Genomic DNA, 20,765 nt, shown 5'->3' on the forward strand with positions numbered 1-20,765 from the left:
CAGCCCAGCATTCCTCATTATAGGATACATGGACACTGAACTCCTCTCTGCTCATGAACATGGGGTTGATTCATTGACAGGGCATTATCAGGAAAATTGCAATGATGTGACTAGTGCTTCACCGTGGGTAAATGGAGTACCTCAACTCTTGGAGTTGACAATAGGCTCTTCTAAGAAATGATAATGCTGTGATTAAGGCACAAAGCCGGGACTCAATACACCTGGGAATTCTTGTGTGACCCTGGCAACCCACTTTTTGTTGTTTTTCACTTCTCTGCCTGAAAAGTTAGAATAATGCTTTTTCATTTTGTGGTATTATTTAGTGATAAATGTATTACTAATTGTGAGCAATTCAAGAGCTACAGTTTTAGAGGCACATGATTAGATAAATGCCATTAGTTTTTAAATGCGTTCTGTTCGGTTCGCATTTGCATGTGCTTGTGCCTCGCACTAGTGGAAAGCAGGCCAATTTCATTTTGCTTCCCAATTCTGCATTGAGGAAATTAGCCTTTGACACACAGACCTAAAAATCTTGCATAAAATTCACTCTATTGTGAAAAAGACCCTAAAAAATAACATATGGGAGAAGAAATACATTCATTTTAGACTGCTTTTAGCTTGTTCTTTTAGACACCGATATAATTTTTGTTCTGTCTGTGCATATTTCAATATATGTATTTTCTTTTTGCGAAGAAAATAATACCATTTAAATAGCTTTAGAGTCTTTTTATTTCAGTAGGGGCACCTGAATGATGTTTTAAGGGTCCGTAGAGGCACACTGAAAGAAATAGTGAACCTCAATGGGTTTTGGAGCACTGGCACATACACCAAAAGATATAGCTATGAAATCTCCAAGTAGGCCTTACCTGGGACTCATAGCAGCTACTTCCACCTGTGATGCCATGGGCTGCTCAGAAGCACTTTAATCTGCACATCTTTGAAATGACAGACCACAACGAGTCCTCCTGTGCGTTTTGTCTGTTACGTGCCAGGAGTTGGGAAACTGTTAGTTCACTAAACTACGGTAGCTGGAAAAAGAGTAAGAAGCATTAAAAAAAATGGTAGCAGAAATAAGAACCCTTTAACGTATGTGTCAGCATGAGCTGTTAGTTTCTCAGTGTTTTTGAAAATCAGATTTTCCAGGTATCTAGCTGCAGGCTTCTGGGTTGGTTTTTTTTTTTGGTGGGGTGTTGTCGCATATCGCAAGGTTTACTGCTTTCACAAAAATGATAATAACTTCCTCTGAAATTTTGTCTACTGCACTGAAAAATGTGAACTATGTTCCAGCAATAGTAAAAGTGTTTGGGGTCCACTTATGTTACCACTAACGATGTTGTAGCAGGTCCTATGTAACAGCAGAATAAGTGCATTCACTGCACTGTGCATCATGCTAAGACAAGTATACTAGGAACCATGGTGTTTTTAAAACCATTTGGCATCATTTAATTAACATGCTTTTAAGCATTATTTGACTTCAGTTGTAGACAGATGTCTATAATAAATCTTTGAACAAGTGCTATCAGAAGTAAGAGCTAAATGGCATTTAAAATATATTAGAAAAATGTGATCACTAATGAGTTTTAAAATATTCCCTCTTTTTCTAGTCTAAACTGGGTCTCAGGAAGGAAGAAAAGAAGAAGAGCTAACGAAATGACTTGACAGAGTGGCAGGGTTTGTTTACTAGTCCATATTTGAATGGGATTCATGCTTCATCTGATTGACAGTCAGTCATTGCAAATTCTTTTGCTTTTTAAGACTTAAGGCGCCACGGTCTTGGGTGAACTTTAGTTCAGAATGGAGTTGTTTACAAAAGTTAACTAAGTAGTTACTGCAGAATCGTGTGCTGTGTTTCACTGAACTGTTTGGAAATGTTATGGATTTGCAGTACGAATGGTGATGAATCCAGTTAAATCATATTCTAACTACTGTGCAGTCAATTTATTCCATCTAGGAGCTTCACCACCCTGGCACCTAGAAGTGGACAAGGTAGCTGAATTGGCTTTCCATTGCTCACCATGTCCAAATGTCTTCCCACAGTAAGGCATGAACGTTCTAGTGTTTCATCAAAATCAGATTATGCTTATCTAAAAGGGACAAAAATTTTCCTCCCTCTTCAGTATTTGCAGAACACGTAGCCAGAATATGTGCGCTTAAACCTTCAATATTTCCAAGCAAGTCAGCCTCCTAATTGTTCTTGTTTCACTGTTCTGAATATTCCTTAGTGAAGATCTCTCCCCTAGCGAGGTCAAGACAATTCTGTTCTAGCTGTACCAGAACAATTTGCAGCGGACGTGCCTTTGAACGTGCAATTAAAAATTGCTTTGGCCTGTTTTCTTTTCCTGTTCTGCATTTTCATAAACTCACATGTAATTTGATGAATGCTGTCATTCTTTAAATTTCTTGAGCATTACAGTTCTCAAGGGACTTCTCTCTCATTGAATGTCATTTTTGCATATTTACTTTCTCCACAAGTGCTAGTATGCAGCGGCACAAGTTGAATCTTGCATTGTTATTTTCATATTTACTTATGTTGCATCCTGTTTTTCTTTGTGGTGATGTTAACACTTCCTCCCAATTTAGTATTAACTCCGTATGCCATCTAAAAGCTGTTGATTTTTACCTCTAGCTAACCAACAATCTAGGTAGCTTAGTCGACAGAGTAGTATGAAAATTCCTCCGATCTTGAAAGCGCAACTTTGCAGCTGAGGGGAAGCGACTCGAGTAAGGAGCTTCTGAGCACTTTGGCAGAGCTGCAGCGCAACCGCTCACGTTGCACTTCCCACGCAGCCCTGGCACACACACCGTCTTAGTGATTCCTGCGTCGGTAGTGCTCAGCGATGGCTCAGGAAGCACCACCTTTGGTGTCTTCTGTCTTGTTTTATCTACATACAGCCTGGTGCCTTCCAACACTGGAAGTGGGAGACAGCTCATTTAAGTGCTACTGTATCAGTAGCACTGAAAATATATTTCTGTCAGCCGAAGGGTCAATTATATGAACAGCTCTTTCTTTGAAGATATGCTGGAAACATGCTGCTTCCATCCTTCACCAGAGGTGAATCATGAAAAGAAGACTTTGTCACAAACTCGACCCTTGACAGTGGTATAAAAGAGTTACCCAGCTCTCCAGCCTCTACTCCCCATCCCACCTCCCAGGACCAGCATGTGCCCTGCTTCAGGCTTCCTAAGTAATCCTAGCGTTACTGCTAAGGCTGTGACACTCTCAGCTGAAAAATCGGCATCTCTTCTGATGATCGTCATTTTAGGCATGATAACCCTTGATGCTGTCAGTGCCTCGGGAGGAGCGAGGGGCCAGCAGAGGGGAAAGCCCCTGCCTTGCGCCTGGACCGCCTATCACCAGCCCTATTCCCTCCTTCTCAGGAGTCGTTGGATCCTTTGCACTGAGACTGACTTTTGAGGTGGGAAATCTGATGTCAGAAGCTCAGGAGCCACATTCATAATTGATTCACCTTTGTCTCATGCCGTGTACCAGTTTGAGGACAGCTGTACTGGTGGTTGATCCTACGTTGTGGTTACATGTGTATGGCTGAAGTGTCTAATTGGTTGGTTTTTTCAAAACACAGGTTGGCGTGACCTACAGCTTTCAGACTAAATGATCATAGTGCTCATTTCCAGCTGTAGATCTATTGCAAAAATATATAAATATTATTAGCCACTGGCATTACATTTGATGCTGTAAAAGCAAAGAAATAGATTTTTCTTCACTGAAAACCTGTGCAAGTTAAATCCATAAAAGCCCCTTCCCTTGTTTTCTCCTGAAACTGGATGTAATGCTCTTCTTCTCACTGTACCAGCCTCTACCATTTGAGCAGATGTATGTCACTTCTCCAGGTTTCTTTCCTATATTCCCGAGAAGGAAAATATCAACTTTGTCAGTGTCAGTGTCCAGATAAAAAGCTGCAAAATTAAGTTATGAAGCTCAACCTTTTTAGCAAAATTAACTGATCTCATACTGGCCCAGCATAGCTCCTTCTTCCTGACAGTTTATTACTTCTAATCGTATGAATCAGGGCTCATTCCAGTATGATTTTGATGAAGTCCGCAAAAGAGAGTATACTCATCTCCTCCAATGCTTTGGATATTGGAACAGAATATTTTTTTTCTGATAAGATAGCACGTTAATTGCTTTACTTATTAGATGAGCGTTAGCTTTTGATATAGCCCATCCCGTAGCCTCCTGACACACTGCATGCTGAGAAGTCCTGTCCTTGAAGTTACTATAGTGCACAATGATCAGAACTTACCGCTGATGGTTTGTTAGCATTTACTAGCAACGTTGTGGCAGAGGGTGACCTCTAGTACTCTCTCTAAACATTTTCAATTTACAGACTCAAGAATTTTTGCTGTCTTCGCCTCTCATTCTGTTGAAGAGGTCAGCCCTTTACGAATTTGCCACAAGAAAGAAGTTCGAAATACCCTATATACTTAAACAGCTTAATAAGAATACAGCCACAATGAACACACAACACACAATTCATTTTAATATTTATAGAAGAAATTCACATTGTTTTAAGTGTACACAAGCAGCTGCTGTCATTTGGCTATGAGCAGATGTTAGACCTCCGAAAGCTTCGCTGATAATTAAAATACTAACAGTTAGTGTTTTACCCCAGCTGCAGGTTCTGTTTACTGTAAATTTGATTTTAATGGTGCCTCTGTGCAGTTATTGAATAGAGGTTTGTTTTCTACTATACATACAAAAGTGTCTACAATGAAGACAAATGGTTATTTCCCATAATTTACTCTGGAAAGATATGAATATACACTGTAACATAGTTGAATTTGTAAATGAAATACAGATATGACTATCGTAATGGAAATGGTAGTTTCTGCTGTCTTAACTAACCAAAAAGAACTGGGGGAACTTAGTGTTTCTAGTTATTCCCAAGCATTCCCCCTAAAAACTGCTGTGCTTTTCAAATGGGTTGAGATGTGCCCTCGAGCAAGGAACAGGTGCTCCTTTTTACTGAATGGGCGCATAAATCAGAATTAAATACAGGAAATCACGATACTCATAGTTGATAGGTGTGCAGAAGAAAATAATTTCTGCTTGATCATTTAACAACATGATGTTTTATTTTAGGTATCCCTTACAAGTGTCTGTTCTCTTTAGTGCATATATGTACATCAGACGTTAGGGAAGGCCAGCCACTCTCAGAATTGTGAATCCCAGGGGCCTGATTATGCAAACACAATGCATAATGCAAGCTACCATGTTTAGTCCCTTTGAGACTATTGAGGCTAACTATGGCAGTAAGCAGTACTCTTGATAAATAAATGTTTATCAGACCAGGATCGAAACGTATATCTTCTTGAAAGACAAAAACTCTTGCTGAGATAATAATGACAAAAAGGGTTTTTTGCTTTTTTTTTTTTTTTGACAAAACAGTTACTGTCTGGGATTACACCTCTTTCAGAAATCCAGATCTTTTTCCTTATGAGCAGAGCTTGTGGGTTTTTTTTTCCCGTCTTTCTCATATTAGCATTCAAATTATTTTTCATATTATCTTCTATGTTCTGTCTGCCCAGGAAACAGAATTCTCTGGTTTGACCAAACACGACCTGTACCTCTTGAAATTGGGATTCTGACTTAGAAGTGCTAAAAATGCACTTTCCAGTTGCACTGTGGGGGATAAAACAGCAAAAGTGCGTCCGTGTAGCATCAATGTCAGTTGTCCCCAAACTGGGGGCCAAAGTAGCCTTTGTAGCTGGACTGCCAAGGAGCGTCCAGGCTGGCTGTCCTCACCTCCAGCTGCTAAATTGCACTGGAAGAGGTGGGTAAAATACTCCAAATACATTCCTAATGCTCCTTGCCCATATAGGTAATTGCTGTATATGCCACAGTGAGGTTTTTGCTCACACGTAGGAGTTGAGAAGACAAGTCTGCATTGTTGTAAGCAGGTAAAGAGGAAAAGTAGTCTACAAGAAAATCGGTTGCTGGGCAGGTTAGACAGTTGTAAAATCTACACGTTAACGCTGCACATGTTTGTCATGATCAGTGGGAGTTTCAGGACGTATATTTTTTATTTGCATAGCTTCTGTAACACTGGGCTCTAGACTGTTCATTTTTGACCTTGAGAGCAGGAAAAGAGAAACTGAAATTTTTCACAGAGAAGGCCTTTTCCCAAAGGTTAATTGGGCACTGGAGGGAAACTAAACCAAACCAAACAAACTGCCTAAACACCCTAGCTGAATGGCTCAGCTATTTATTTTGGTGGTTGTTTTTTCTTTTGTTTCTTTTTGTTGCTGTTGTCATAGTCCTCTAAGGTGTGGGAGGTAAAAATAACAAGCAGGAAATTTCAGTCTGTTTTTCAAAAGAAAAAAAAAATTACTAAAATATTTCCTTTTACATTTTAAGGAAGCTAAAAGGACATCTGCTGCTTTGTTTAAGATACCTGAAAGGTTAAAACTTCATCCTTTATTCAAGCAATTCTTAGAAGACCTTGAAGTTTCTAAACATGATTGAGTGATTAAGGACAAAGCTAGAAGCCAAGGATGTTTTAAGTTTCAGCATTGAAACATGACATTACTGGATGTTCAAGTATAAAATGAACTATGAACATTATTTGGGAATATTTTTTTTTGTGTAATTTTCTCTTTACTGTAAAAATATACTGAAAAGAAAAAACAAAAAAACAAACCTTGCTGCATCGGTATCTCTTGGGATTTATGTACCTTGTGTCAATGGTGGATTTTTTTTAAAGTCTCTCAGGGAGCTGGTTAAGTCCCCCATAGGTATACTTATTTGTACTGCTTTACAAATATTTGCTGCCTTTGTGGACATAATAGTTCTGACAGAGCCATTTTGGGTTGCTGATTTATTTCACTTCTTGGTTTGACCCATCCTATTTTCTTTCCTTCAGCAGCAGACATGAATGAGCCTTTACAACCTCTTTTTTAGTAGCTTAACTAGCTGGTTTAGAAAATGCTGCCCTGTGCATTGCTTGTACATAAAAACCTTACAAATGAGAAAGAATAGTTTTTACTATGGTTAAGGAACAGAGATCTGCAAAATGTGGCTTATTATTATGGCCACCGAAAATCAAGAAAATCCCAAAGTTATGACATTATGCCACCATTCTTAGGCTGCACTTAATTAATTAAAGTAGAGATCATTACAAAAATAATAAAATAAAATAAAAAAAAAAAGGAAAGAAAAAAGATCAGAAACTTGGAGCTTGATCAAGGCCTAAATTGTTTCTTTATGAATTTGAATGGTGGACTTACTGTACCATTCAAAATATTGTACTGCCATGTAGACAATAACTTTTAAAATAAAAAAAAAAAATCAGTTCTCATTAAAGTGATGCCCAATATAAGCTGAATTTTCTATATCTTTTAAATTCCTTGAAGGTTGTATTTAATTGAAGGAAAAGCTGTTTCTTTGCCTTCACATTATTTAATATTCATTGCATTTTAGCAGATACCAAATATTCATATGTGTCAATAAATAACATACCTAATCACCAAAGTATGAAAAATTAAGTGTTGCTGAACAGGGCGCTATAAATCAGGCCTGCTAGAACTTTTGCAGAAAAGGAAAAATAGCCGGTTTGAGCTTGCTGTGTAAATGCGGATCATTTCCGTCGTCGTAATAGATTATTTCATTTATGACTTACGGCTTTGTCCTAAAGGTGCTCCTTGTGAAGGATGTCCTCAGCCGAGCCTCACCGTGCACAACCGCTTGCTACAACTTTTGGGGAAGGGTTAGAATTCTAAAGAGGCTGCTGGCTGAGAGCAAAGCGGTGCTTTACATATAATATTAGCCCAGACTTTCCTAACGCATTACGCATTTCTTTCTGAGACAAGTCTCCTTAATGCCATCTTTATCTGCTACACGATGCATGAAATCTACTTTCTGTTTTAGAACTGCGGCTGACCCCCGACCCCGTGAGTGGCGCCACAATGTGACCTTTCTATTGTCATCAGCTTTCATTCTCCTGAAAATTCTATGAATTTTTATTACAAGTTTTTTTAAACCAAGCTGAGGCTTCAACAAATTACTTGACACAGATGAGATGAAGTTGTTGAAGTAGTGTTAGATAAGTTTTACAGCCAGCATGTGTGCTGCTGAACAGTACAAAGCCAGTGTCCTACAATGTCATACACCAGTAACTGCTGAGCCTACTATTGGATAAATACATCATTTTATGGAACATTGATTGTTCTATAAACCCAATGGAGTATTATGCTCTATGATCAAACCATTTAGATTGTGTGTAGAGCACAGAAAATGCCATATTCAGGATGGTACTAAAAGTGCCATTTGTGTATTTTATGGATGTCATTACGGGGGAAACTTCTCTCTGTAGGCCCTGTTTACTGCAAAATTTTTTAGTCTGTAATGACATTTTTCATTCACAACGTATGCCTTCAAGAGAGGGGGCCCTTGTTTTATTTGTTTCATTCGAGTTTACTGCACAAATCCTGTACATTTTAATTAAATGTAAGCTTAACAAAAGAATAAGGTATTTATTCTGTGGGGAACAAATGATGACAGTAACAAAAGAATAAAACAGACACACAAAAGAAAGTCAGGTATTGAGTAAAAGAGAGGGGAAAAGGTACTAAGCCCTATTTGTAGTTTCCCAGAAGCACATTAAACATCAAAGCGTTTCTTTTAGCCCTATTTCGGGAGTTTGTGGTCTCTGAGAATTAAAATAACCTGCGAATATGGATTTAATGTCTAAAAAATCCTGACATGTTCAAATAAAAAACTAACAGTCGCTCAGGACTCCAACTGATAAATAATGGCTGTGCTGAAATGACAGACTTCTTGGAAAGAAACCAATTCTGTGATCATTGCACCCCTAGATATGAAACACCTCTTTACAAATTGTCTGAATATGAGCTCTCGTATCATTATATTTTGTCATTTTAATGCCTATTTGTGTGTCTTTTTAATTTGCAATGACATGCAATCAGCAACAAGTCCACTTTTCCTAATATTAATGTGGGCTTGTATTGCAGCTTATGCTTGCCATGTCAGCCAACACTTACCCCTTCTCTTTACCCGGTTTTAAGAGGGGGCGAGAGGCAGGCTGGATTTAGTAGGACAACATGATTTGTTGCTACATACAGTCCAATAATGTGACATGTTCCTTAAATACATAAAAATTCCTACAAATGTTGCGTTGGATAGCAGCTCTCCGTTACAGAAATGCACTGTTCCAAAGTCGAAATAGCAGCTAAGCCGCAAAATATGTTGTTTGCTAAATATCTTCCCTACTTGGCTTTTCACTGTTAAAACAAAGGAAAACCAGTAAAATCTGCAATTCATATTTACCATGAAAAATCACTAAAATTGAACTTGATGTTCCCAGTAAATTCTTGGTCGTAGTCCAGTTAAAATTTAAAGTTACAGTAGATTCACATTAGTTTAAATGACACTTGAACTTCTACACAGCTCAACATTAATTCATTATAGTTGAAATGGAAGAATCTTCCGTGGGTGAATCTTTTACAATCTGATTGAGGCTGTTACATTTTATAGGAGCCATTTTTCAAAGCAGTACTGACAGCACTCGAAGTTATTAAATTGCTGAATCAAAAGATGGACCTGCAATCGCATTTATGAACTGTGATGGAATAGCTGGGGTTGCGCTGAGCTGAGGTTAAGATGTTGGTGTAGTTAAGCTTCATCACACCCCTTAGTGACAGCAGTATTTACCCATGTAGTTTACTTTAATGGTCAGGAAGTGGCTTAACTCACCTCTGGATTCAAATAGATTAAGTAAGCAGTCAGGATGGCATAATTATCAGCGCTGCGAGGGATTCACCGGATAGCTCTTCACCCAGGAGACTTCCCATTCAATTGCGCAGTAAAGACTGGAGTTGCATAGATTCTCGGGTACAGCTTTTCTTGGAGGAGATGAAACCAGGCTGAATTTCCTTTTTCTTTCCCTTCCCCGGACCAGAGCTTCTCCTCGATGCAGCGATGCTGTGTCCCGTACATAAATTATCGTGATCTTAGGGGAAAGATGTCATGATTTTGCTGTGCCCGTGTGAAAATTATGATCGCAGAGTTATTTTGATTTTGAAATCCCGTGGAAAATGCATGATTTGTAGAGTTATTTTGATTTTGTGCCACATCACTGCCAGGCTCCTCTTTTATCATGTCAACAAAGCAAGATTCCTGAGAGAATTAATTACTTCTACTCTATTATAAAATGTGGAGGAGCTAAGATAATTGTCATTTTATTATGTTGATTTCCCCTTCCTATTTTTCTGCTCTTTGGGGGGTCTTGTGAATGTCAGTGCCTACGGAGAGCACAGGAAAAGTGGGGATAAGAACCAGCCATACCACAGTAAGCTTCCTTCTCGCTTATGCCTGACAAAATGCACTTCAATTGCCTGTGCCAGATTTATCATGCGGCATCACTTGGAAACACTCTAATGGTTTAAATTGTTAATTTTCTTTTCCAAAGATAACCTGCCTTGCAAACTAAGATGGAGAAAGTTGTATAACATCAGTTTAGACTTGTGGAGGTGATTTGCAGCCTTTCAGCTTAACAAAATTACTTCTTGGGCTTCACAAAATTACTTCCTGTGCTTCACAGTACCATTCTCCACCGAAAGACAGACAGACAGATAGGTAGACAGATGCTAGCAAGAGCTCAGTCTTTTCTGCATTGGTGTTATCTTGGAATATTAGCTTGATATACACCTTAGCATATCAAGATGCTAGAGGCTGCCAAATGCCAAGCTCTCAGTCTCGGAGTAACACAGCTCCTAAGCGTGAACTTACCTTTAAGCAAATTAAGTTTTTAGAGCCCAGTTTAGTTCTCTGTGGGATCAGGGCCTGACAGCTCTATGCTTTGGGTGAAAGAGCCCACTTAGACTAGATTTGGTATAATTTTCTTCACCCCTTCAGTTTCATGGAGTGTGTTGTTCACTGAAAGTGTCTTAGTGACTTGGAAAGTACAGTGCTAGCCCCAAATTTGCCTGTAGGAGTAATTTTTTTTCTTGCTTGTTTTATCCCAAACAAGCAATGGCGTATCTATGTGTGTTAGTGATCAGATGTCGTACCTGTTATGCCAGAGATGTGATTTCAGTTTGTGCACATCAATTTAAACTAGACCGTGGATGTGGATACTCTCAGCAGCACGGACTTCATCAGCCTTCCCAAGGCCCATCTGGCATTAGACCTTCACCTTGTTCTCAGTGTCCAGGACCCACTCTTTTCCCTGTGTGCACTGGTTGTGGCCCAAAGCTCGCTTCCCTGGAGCTGCGGGGGTGCTTCAGGATGGCACTGCCACAGGGAGATGGCGAACGCTAGAGCTGTTCTGCCACGGACTTCCATGAATCTGGTCACAGGGTGCTGTCAGTTACATCTTCCCAAAAATGCCGAAGGCAACCCTGAGGCCATGCTTTGAAGATGGTGGGCTTGACTTTGTGCAGCTGTGGACACCATGTGCTTTGCTGAAGCTTTGTTGTTAGTGATGAGAACTGAGAAGGAAACCCTCAATGACCCAAAACCAGACCCAGTGGCAGAGCAATCGGTTGGAATGTGGAGGTTACAGCTGTTTTAATTTGTTAATTGATTTCATGCAGAAATAGTTAAGAAGTGTAATTGAGGTTTCTCTGGATGATATTTTATGGACTATCCTGCCTCGGGTAAGAAAACTACGGAGTGTTTTCTCCAGGTAACTAGGCTAGTGACTGAGTCAGTCAGGTGTGCTGGAGAAGATGCTAGGTGGGAAATGAAGGGGAAGACAATGGCATCAAAATGACAGCATGGCAATTACCTCGCCAGCAAAAGCAGGGTATTAAGAAGATCAGCCACAGTTTTTCACACCCAGATATGTTTAATGTAATATACGATCCTAAAATTCATCACTGAAGTACTGAAATATCACAGATAGGATCTTCTATAAAAGATGTGTTAATGGCTTTTAACTGTATACTGTATTTATCTGGGCTTTTTTATACAGCATATTTTTAAAAACACATTTAAATTGTTAATAGGCTGCAGAATTGTTAAACTCAGCAATTATTTCAACCTGTAAATATGTTATTTAGAAAACATGCAAATTGTTTTTGTTCGCTTGCTCATTTTATCTGTGTTTTCTGCCAGTGGAATCTGAAAATTGTCAAGGATTTTTTTTCTATTTAAGCTACAATTTGTTAAAGTAATGAACTGGTATTTGCCATGATACCATGCTAACAGCATGTTTAATCTTGTAGGCATTGTGTCCAAATCCTATGAGTGCCGACTGAAGGGGCAAGGAGCAACCTTTGTGGAAACTACGAGTCCTTTTACTGCAGCAGCACTGGGAGAGGTTTCTCCAGTTAAAGAGAAGGTCTTTCGGGGCAGCAGAAGACAGACACAGTCACCTGAAGAGGTTCAGCAAGTTATTATTATTCAAGGATACGACGGCGACTTTGCAATCGACGCCTCTGTGGAAGAAACAGCAGCGGCTACCCTTCAGACTCTCGCAATGGCTGGGCAGATGGCCAGGGTGGTCCATATTACAGAAGACGGGCAAGTCATAACTACAAATCAAAACGGCTCACACGTGAGTAGTATGGTTCCAGGGCAGATACTTACCGAGCAGTTAGCAGATGGCGCGACACAGGTGGTAGTGGTTGAAGGAACAGGAACTGATATGGAGGAGGCCGTTCGAATAGATGCAGTTCCTGACTCCAGTAGCACTGTACTACAGCAGATAATGCGACAAGAAGTTTTAGATGCTTCTGAAGCTGCAGTCCACCCTCCAGACTCCTCCTCGGCATTAGATGCCTTGCTTTGTGCTGTAACAGAGCTGGGTGAAGTGGAAAACAAATCTGGACTCCTTGACAGATGCAGGTCTAGTCACAAAGATTTCTTGCAAATGCCAAACCCGGAGATGGCCAGCATTCCCAGTAATGTAGAGGGACAAGAAATACAAATGTTCCATGAAGTTCAAGAGACTCAGGAAGATACCGAACCCATGGAAGTAGTGACGCGGGTCATGCACCCATCGGCTATAATTGCATCTCAGGAGAGAGCTCAGGCTGCCTTCAAGAAAATGGTCCAAGGAGTATTACAGTTTGCTGTATGTGATACGGCTGCAGCCGACCAGCTGATGGAAGAAGGTGTCACTCAGGTCATTGTAAATGAGGAAGGGACTGTGCATATGGTAGCTAGAGAAGGCTCTCAGATAATTATGCAGGAAGCTGGTAGCCACGCGCTCAGTGTCCAAGGCGAACACATGGATTTAGTTGAGTCAGATGGGGAAATATCACAGATTATTGTCACAGAAGAAATAGCTCAAGCCATGGTCCAGGGTTCTGATGGCGACTTCTCTGAAGGTGCAACCCACTACATCGTCACAGAATTGCCACCAGACATGCAGGATGAGCCTGGTGTGTACTCACACGCTGTGATAGAGACGGCCGGGTCTCCGGAGATTTTGCAGGCTGGTGCTGCTATAAAAACAGAAGCTGTATCCCCTGAGAGAGCAGGAGAACAGTTAACAAGCATGGTCATTTATACAGAGGGTACCTCACAGGTAATTCAGGGCCAGAGAGATGATAATGAAGTACAAGAAGCATGAAGAGTTTCGTCTCCTGTGCTCGATGCAGGGCAAAGCTGGAAATCGCCAGATCCATGGAGGCACTGTATTCCTGGGATGTTTTCTGTCAGACCTTCTCAGTGCAACATCCTCCTAGCCAGGTAACAGATACACACCCTGCAGGAGGCGAAGGCCAGCTACTGGGAGGAGTGCACTGAAAAGGACAGTACTGTCTTGTTACAATAGCTGTAAGAATTATCGTATGGGATTATTATCAAACAAGCATATTAGGGTACAAAAGAGGATAAAAAGCCCCCTCCTCCCCCCACAAAAAGTAGGTATTGTTCTGTTCACGGCTTTCTTTGTTTTGTTTTCCTTAAAATGTTGTTTTATCTCAGGGTATTTCCCTGCCGTCTGTCATTTTTGTCTGACATAATCACAGGAGTAAAATAGTTCCATTTACATGTACATTTTGTGAACAGATAAATAAGCAAAAAATACAAACCCTGCAGTAACAAGGTGAACAGGTAAGCTTATGTACTGTAATCGGTGCCCTTCTTTATTTTAAAGAAGAAGAGGTGACATTTTGCTTTCGAGAACCTTACTTTAAAATATCCCTGGCTAAAAATATGTCCTCGCAATAAGTATTTTTTGCATCTAAAATCAAATTTTTCATAGTAGCTTACTCCTTCATGGTCTCACGTCAAACTTTCCCTGAAGAAGAGCTCAAAAAAACTACACTTCAGAAAATTCTTGATTATACAAATTCAGGAAGAACTTGATGCCTGTAACTTCCGCTTAATTTTAGATGAGAGTCCTACATAAGAAATGTGCATTTTTTTACAAAAAAAAAAAAATATTGTCACTGTCAGTATTTTGCTTTTCTTATAAATAGTACTTCATAAAAATACCATTTTGCAGTTCATTTTGTGAGCGACTTCTGAAATGTTATGGGCTTTTTTAAAGAAAATTCTGACATTGACATTAACAAGTAGAAAAAAAAGAAGGTGACCTTGTATTTCTTGCTTAGTCCAGAATGTCAATTATTTACTTGTGGATATACTGCAATTGTTCAATGCAAGTTCACGTTGAAAAGATTTGTTTCATGATACAACTGCTTTTGTTTCTTTAAAAAAATTGTAAAATATAAACTGGCAAGGTTTGGGGATTATTTTTTTTTGTCTTTCAAATAAAATGTTAGCATTAAAATGAAGCATCATGATTTTTAATATTAAGCAATAAACAGAACTGGCATTCAGCAGCAGCAAACGAATGCTATCTGTTATGTCTGTGCATTTCCTCTTTTCTCTTTTCCTTTCTCTCGCTCGCTAGATAGATAAAGATAAAAGAATCTAATTTCTGAAGTGTGCCTCATGCATGCTTAATATAATTGTGTAAGTGTTTAGGGTATAAGCCATGCTGACTCTAGAGATAACTGGGTTTCCTATCATGTTTAATATCTTAAAATTATCAACTGTAAGAAAGTTGGGGTGAGGTAAAACAATAGTTCCTTCCTGAAGCAACTGTTTAAAAATGTATTTTCTGATAGAGCTGCTTAGAAAAGGTGCTTCGTGACGGGGCTATAAGATCCTGCTGTCTTTTCATCTCCTTTTATTATTATTTTTTAAATTATATTATTTTCCAGGAATTAAGGTTGTGTCTTTGTCAAACCCCCAAAAAAGTAAATTTCAGGTTAGACATGGAGATTCATAATTAGCTGAGTTTGACTTGCTCATCTTTCTTAAAAGTGACAGGCTGTTCACTTACTCTTAAATACTGTCTTCAGCAAACAGTGACAGGATCAACTCCCGTTTGTTATCAGGAAAAAGGTGACCTTTACAAAATGATGGCCCTCTGCAAGGCTCTCACAGATGTTCAAAAAACGGAATGTTTTTCAGTGGAAATATTTCTTCTTGATCATTTCTCCTGTTAACTGTAGCCCTGTGGTCTTGCAGCTTGGATGCTAATTCTTTGCTGTGCTTAGTCCTGTATGGCTAACCTTTCTGCTGCAGTACAGGGTGTTGACACTGACATGCTGCAGTTTACCATTTGTGATTTATTTAGGATAAATATGTCTCAGGTGGCATTTAATCCTTCATAAAACCAGTGTAGCCTGCAGTGTCAAACCAGCAATCACATTGTATGCACAATGAAAAGAGCAGACCTTTGCATAAAAAAAAAAAAAAAAAGAAAGAGAAAAAAACAGTGGTAGGTGTTCCTGTGCTTGGGAGCATCGGAAAGGATTCACTAACCTATCCCGTGCTGTAATTACCTGGAAGCTCAGGTTAACGATACTTCTCTCTGAGTGCAGCCTGATCAGGAGAGCTAATATTTTTCTAGGGCTTGCTTTTTTTTTTTCCCCCCTTCTTCTTTTTAATGTGCACTTTAAAGTTAACTTATTAGTGCCCTACAAATGTAACATTAGAAATCAAGGGTGACATTCATCCCTGCGCAGACAGCCTGCGTAAGGGCTCCACGCGCTCTCTCAACCCCGTACTAAAACGCTCTCTGCCATACACCCAAAGTCGAGGCTGCGGCCGATCTCTCCGGGGGCTTCGGAAACTCATCTCTGGCATTTGTCTCCCTCCCGTGCCGGAGCTCCTGGCACTGCGCCATGTCATAAGCTGGGAGGAGATTAGCTGGATCGCTCCGTGGATGTGCCAGGCATCCCTGGGAAGCAGGGAGGGAGGCGCTCGGGGTGGAACAGCGCCCAAAAAGGAGCTGAGCTCCCCGGGATGGCCATGCCTGCTGCCGGCGAGGTGCCCGTGGCTTGTCAGGGAGGAGGATCAGGGGCTGCAGGACCCCTCTGCCACAGGTAGCGTCTGCCGTCCGAGCGTGGTAGAAGAACTCGTGTGGTGGGTCTAGGAAGGCATAGAGCCCAGGCAGCCCTTCACTCTGATACACGTGGTTTGCTGTTTGGTTTGAGCGCCTTCAGTTGCCCATCTCCTGGAAAAAAATCAAGGGCTGCGCTGTCATGGAAGCCATTGTTGAGAGTGCCATGTGCCCATGTCAGTCAGTTGCCTTCTGATACCCCAACTGCCAGAGCCATTGGCTTTATTTCCTCTTTGTTTTCCATTCTGAATAAGCATTAACAAAGTTGGACCATACTGTGAACAATGCCAAATAGGTAAAAATGTGTTTAGGAAGCACTGAACTAGTATGCAGGGGAGGAAAAAAAAAAAACCAAAACAACAACCAAGAGCGAACAAAAAAAAACCCTAAATGAAAACAAAGCCAGAGGAAGAAGAGATGTTTCTGGCAGCAGTTTCACCCTCCGTTTCATAAGAATCAGACATACACCTCCTGAGGCAATGTCTCCTGGCCCCTGAATTCAAGCTCCATCCTTGGGGAGAAATGGGAGATAAGAGATAGCTGGAAATGATATTTAGAGAAATATTTCCTATAACAAATATGGAAAAAAAAAAACCAAAAAACCCCCAAAACCCAACACAACCCAAAGTGCCCTCAGCTACGTACAGTTCTGCCTGACTACCAGCCCCACTTCGCTCTGGAAGCGAGAGGAGCCAGAGCCAGGAGCTGATGCGCTAAGGTACGCACGTGGGGATTGCGCACAGTGCTGCGAGCGCTGCTGTCATTCATAAATGCTGCTTTAACGCCAGAAATGTTAGCTGTGAGGTCCGGGAAGAAATGTATTTGTGATCTTTACGGACAGTGGATGCAACTTGTGTAATCGCTGTAGGAATCTCTGCGCGTGGAAGTTCTTGCACCTGGGGCTGGGCCTGGACTGAACCTCAGCTGAAATAACAGGTGAGTCCCCTTCAGGACATGGTGGGGATCGAGAAGTGGGGTTGGAGCTATCAGCAGAGCGGTGCGAGGAGCTGGCGGACGCCTCAGAAAGCCACTTCTGGGGCTTTTTCCCTGACTTTCTCTGCTCAGTTGACTTCCTGAACGCAAAAAGCTGTAAACAGAATAAAAAAAAGAGAGAGAAGGATGAAGACAAAACCACTCCTGAAATTCGAAACAAGGTTGGTCCTAGGGAGAGGATTAAGTAACAGAAAAAAGGTCATTCATTTGGCAAAATAAAAAAAAAAGAGCTGTGAGTTTTCACTTATTTTAGCGTGCAATATTAGCCCATAATTTAAGATAGCACACGGCTCACTTAAGCAGCCTACCCCTGTTCCATCTTGTTGAAGAATACAATTCGTTTTCTACTCCTCTAGGGTGATATCATTTTATATGAAGAAAAAAGTTAGCTCAGATGGCAGTTATATGTTTCGGAAGCACCTTCTAATCAGGGATTGGTGATTCATTATTAGCTTCAGCAGGCGATCCATCTGACATGTAAGGGGAAAAAATTAGCAGCTGTCACTGCATGATGAGTTAATTTCCTGATAGGCCTGACACTGAAAAGCCATTTGGAGACATGGAGATGGCTGATGAGAAAACCTGGTGCTGGTTTATAATTGGAGAGAAAGAAAGGGCAGAGAGACAGAGGGGGGTGGGGGGAGGAGAAGGGGGGACTGAGGCTAATCTACAAGTGGGGATGGATGTTTGTATATTTACTAAATAGACTGCTTCACAATAACCCGCATTACTGCACATATACACCTCGGCGGTTAAGTAATAAGGCCCGGGCCCTTTCATTTTCCTTCTGCCGTGTGTCATTATTTCTAGTCATTTGTAATTAGTACTCCAGACTGTTTTACGCTTACTCCAGCCCGGGTGAACGGTGTACAAGCACGCGATTGGGTTATCTTGCGGTGACATTGAAACCTGACATTTTAGTGGAAAGGGGAGAAAATGACGCTATCCCTTTAATGGTTCTTGCTGCAATTTTCTTAATTGCAGCTTGAGATTTCAATCAATCATACAAAAATAAACTTATTTGAAACAAATATTGCTAAAACTTCCAAGGGCACAATTGCGAATGATGGAAGTGTATTCAACGAAATCTCTCGTAGCGTATGAGGAAATATGCTCTTCAAAATACGTAAGCACATGCCTGTCTGTTTATCCTTTGTAAGAATAGTAAGTAAAACTATGGAGAAAATAGGCATGCAAGACCAAATATAGGCCGCTGTGGAATCTGCCTTGTGTGTGTAACAAGGACAGCAACACAAAGTCTTTTATATGTATTAAATAAAGCTAATAGAAAGCCCTCGGCCAGAGGCGAACTAATTTCTTCTGTGGCTGTGCGTGTTAGGTACTTCTTTAAAGGGCTACTTGTTTTCAGCTATTTAAATAAGGCACTTAATATTCCCAGCAAAGGACATCAGTTTGTTTTTTTTTTCCAAAACGATAGAATATAATGGGATTTTCACCATCACTGGAAGATAATTTTTGACTGGGAAGAGCACCACCTTCCACCAACTTCCACCAACTCTATTTGTACAAAACTAGCTTTGCTGTTTTTCTCTTAGGATATTCTTAAATGATGGTCAAGGGTTTGGGAGCAGTGGTGGAAGGGGGTATATCTGTGGAGGGCAGGTAGCTCCAGCATGTATCACGCAATTGAAATGTGATAGATGACTAGCACGCAAGCTGGGATTACGTCCTCCAACCCAACAGGACACCTGTCCTTATTTAAAAATACATTCTTGTCCTCTGGCAGCAACACATTTATCAGGGCTACTTTAAATGACCAGTTGTAATGTGTAGCCCTGCCCTGGAGGTCAGCATTAACTGAAGACCATTGCGTTCTGGAGTTTCTGATTAGTAAGAACAGCAAGCCCCTGGGCAGCCGTAGCTTAATGCTAGGGTGGCTTTTCTTCCATGTCCCCCCCCAGCTTCTGATCACTCTTGCTGCCTTGAATCCCCATTCCTCATTGAAGCTCTGCCGTATGTTGCTTCAGCTTCTGGGATGACCTGCACACAGACTCCTGTCACCAGTTTGTCATGTTTGGGAGTGATCCACCTGGATATGCAGGGAGCAGAACGGGTGGTTGGTTTGTTACCTCTGCCAGGTTGCATCCCTTGTTACGCAAGTAGCCATGAGCTTCAAGATCCACACAGTGGTCAACAGAGATTTTGGAAGTCATCCAGCTCCTTGGGAGGGCTGGTTGGGTAAGTTAAGTGTCACCAAGGAGACATCTGGTCAGACAAAAGATAAGAAAAGATTGAGCAAATCCAAGGGTAGGAGGCAGAGCCTTTAATTCTTGGTGTGCTAGGAACTGAGCTTTATAAGGTGCTTCTGAAAGCAGAAATAGAACTGAGTTACCAGGAACCGAAAGCAATGACTGCTCACACATAACAAAGCCATACACACAAAAGCTGAGAGACAAGGAGCAGACAAAAAAAGGAAGACAAAACCCAGTGCCGTTCCAGCACACACCCGTAACCCAGATCCATCTCCCTTTCCCTCTCTGTTCTCCCCTCCTCCACCAACACACAGGGCAGAGACAAGCAATTTTGTAGCCGCATTCAATGACCCCCCTGTGCCATGCAGACCACAGCATCTGGTTTGAAGATCTGGCCATAGCAAGTGCAGTGCTGCAGGTGACCCCCCAGGTCAGGAGTGGGCTTCCAATGCCCACAGAGAAGACACGCATCTCATCCAGGTAGGATGGAGGAGCACCAGGGGAAGGAAAGGACTCGGTTTTGTTGCAAATGAGGTCTTTGCAAGCAGATGTCTCATGCTGAGGGAGTTTCAGGACTTTCCCCCAAATCCTGCTAAGCTTCTTCAATCTGCCGATGTGTTCCTCTGTGGCTGCGGGTGTGGAACAGGTTTGTGTTTTCTGCTCAGCATATGGTGGTGACTGCTGGTGTTTAGTAGCTGTGAAATCCAGATGCCCAGCTCCAGGAGGATTTTTCCCTTGCTAGGGACACCTGGCCATCCTCTCGGCTTTGCTCTTTCTTCTTCTCCTCATTTTTGCTTGCAGTCTGCAGGCCTTGCCTATGAATTTGCAAAGCGGATCGTTCAGCTGATTTATTCTTCCGCTTTAATTCAGGGTTAAGAAGGAGTCAGCAATGGGAAGCCTGGGGTTGTGTTTGCACCTGGGGACCCAGATAGAGGTGTATATGTCCTAAGCCCACCGCCTGCCAGGGCAGCAGGGGGAGCTGAGGCTGCTGTGGCACATTGAACAGAAGGCAATGGCACTGTCGGCTGGCAGAGCCGGGTGGGGATGGCAGGTGAAGGGAAACCTAGAGGGATGCATCCGAAGCACCAGGATGGCTGCCTTGCTTTGGCTCGGAGCCACTGGGCACTGTCTGGGGTGTTTCTGCTCAGACTCCTGCCTTAAATCCATATGCGAGCTATGATGATAAAATCAGGGACAGCAGGTACTGCAGATA

General features: G+C 41.4%; 1 protein-coding gene across 1 annotated transcript in view; it reads left to right on the forward strand.

Moving 5' to 3' along the window:
- ZNF407 (zinc finger protein 407) overlaps positions 1-13,556 on the forward strand; it is a 327,241-nt gene extending 313,685 nt beyond the window's left edge. Inside the window, exon 8 of the mRNA XM_009885867.1 lies at positions 12,205-13,556. Within this exon, the coding sequence (XP_009884169.1) occupies positions 12,205-13,556 (1,352 nt within the window). The remainder of the gene's footprint in view (positions 1-12,204) is intronic.
- The last annotated feature ends 7,209 nt before the right edge of the window (positions 13,557-20,765 follow it).

This window comes from Charadrius vociferus, unplaced genomic scaffold, assembly GCF_000708025.1.
Source record: "Charadrius vociferus isolate BGI_N301 unplaced genomic scaffold, ASM70802v2 scaffold195, whole genome shotgun sequence".
Taxonomy (NCBI): domain Eukaryota; kingdom Metazoa; phylum Chordata; class Aves; order Charadriiformes; family Charadriidae; genus Charadrius; species Charadrius vociferus.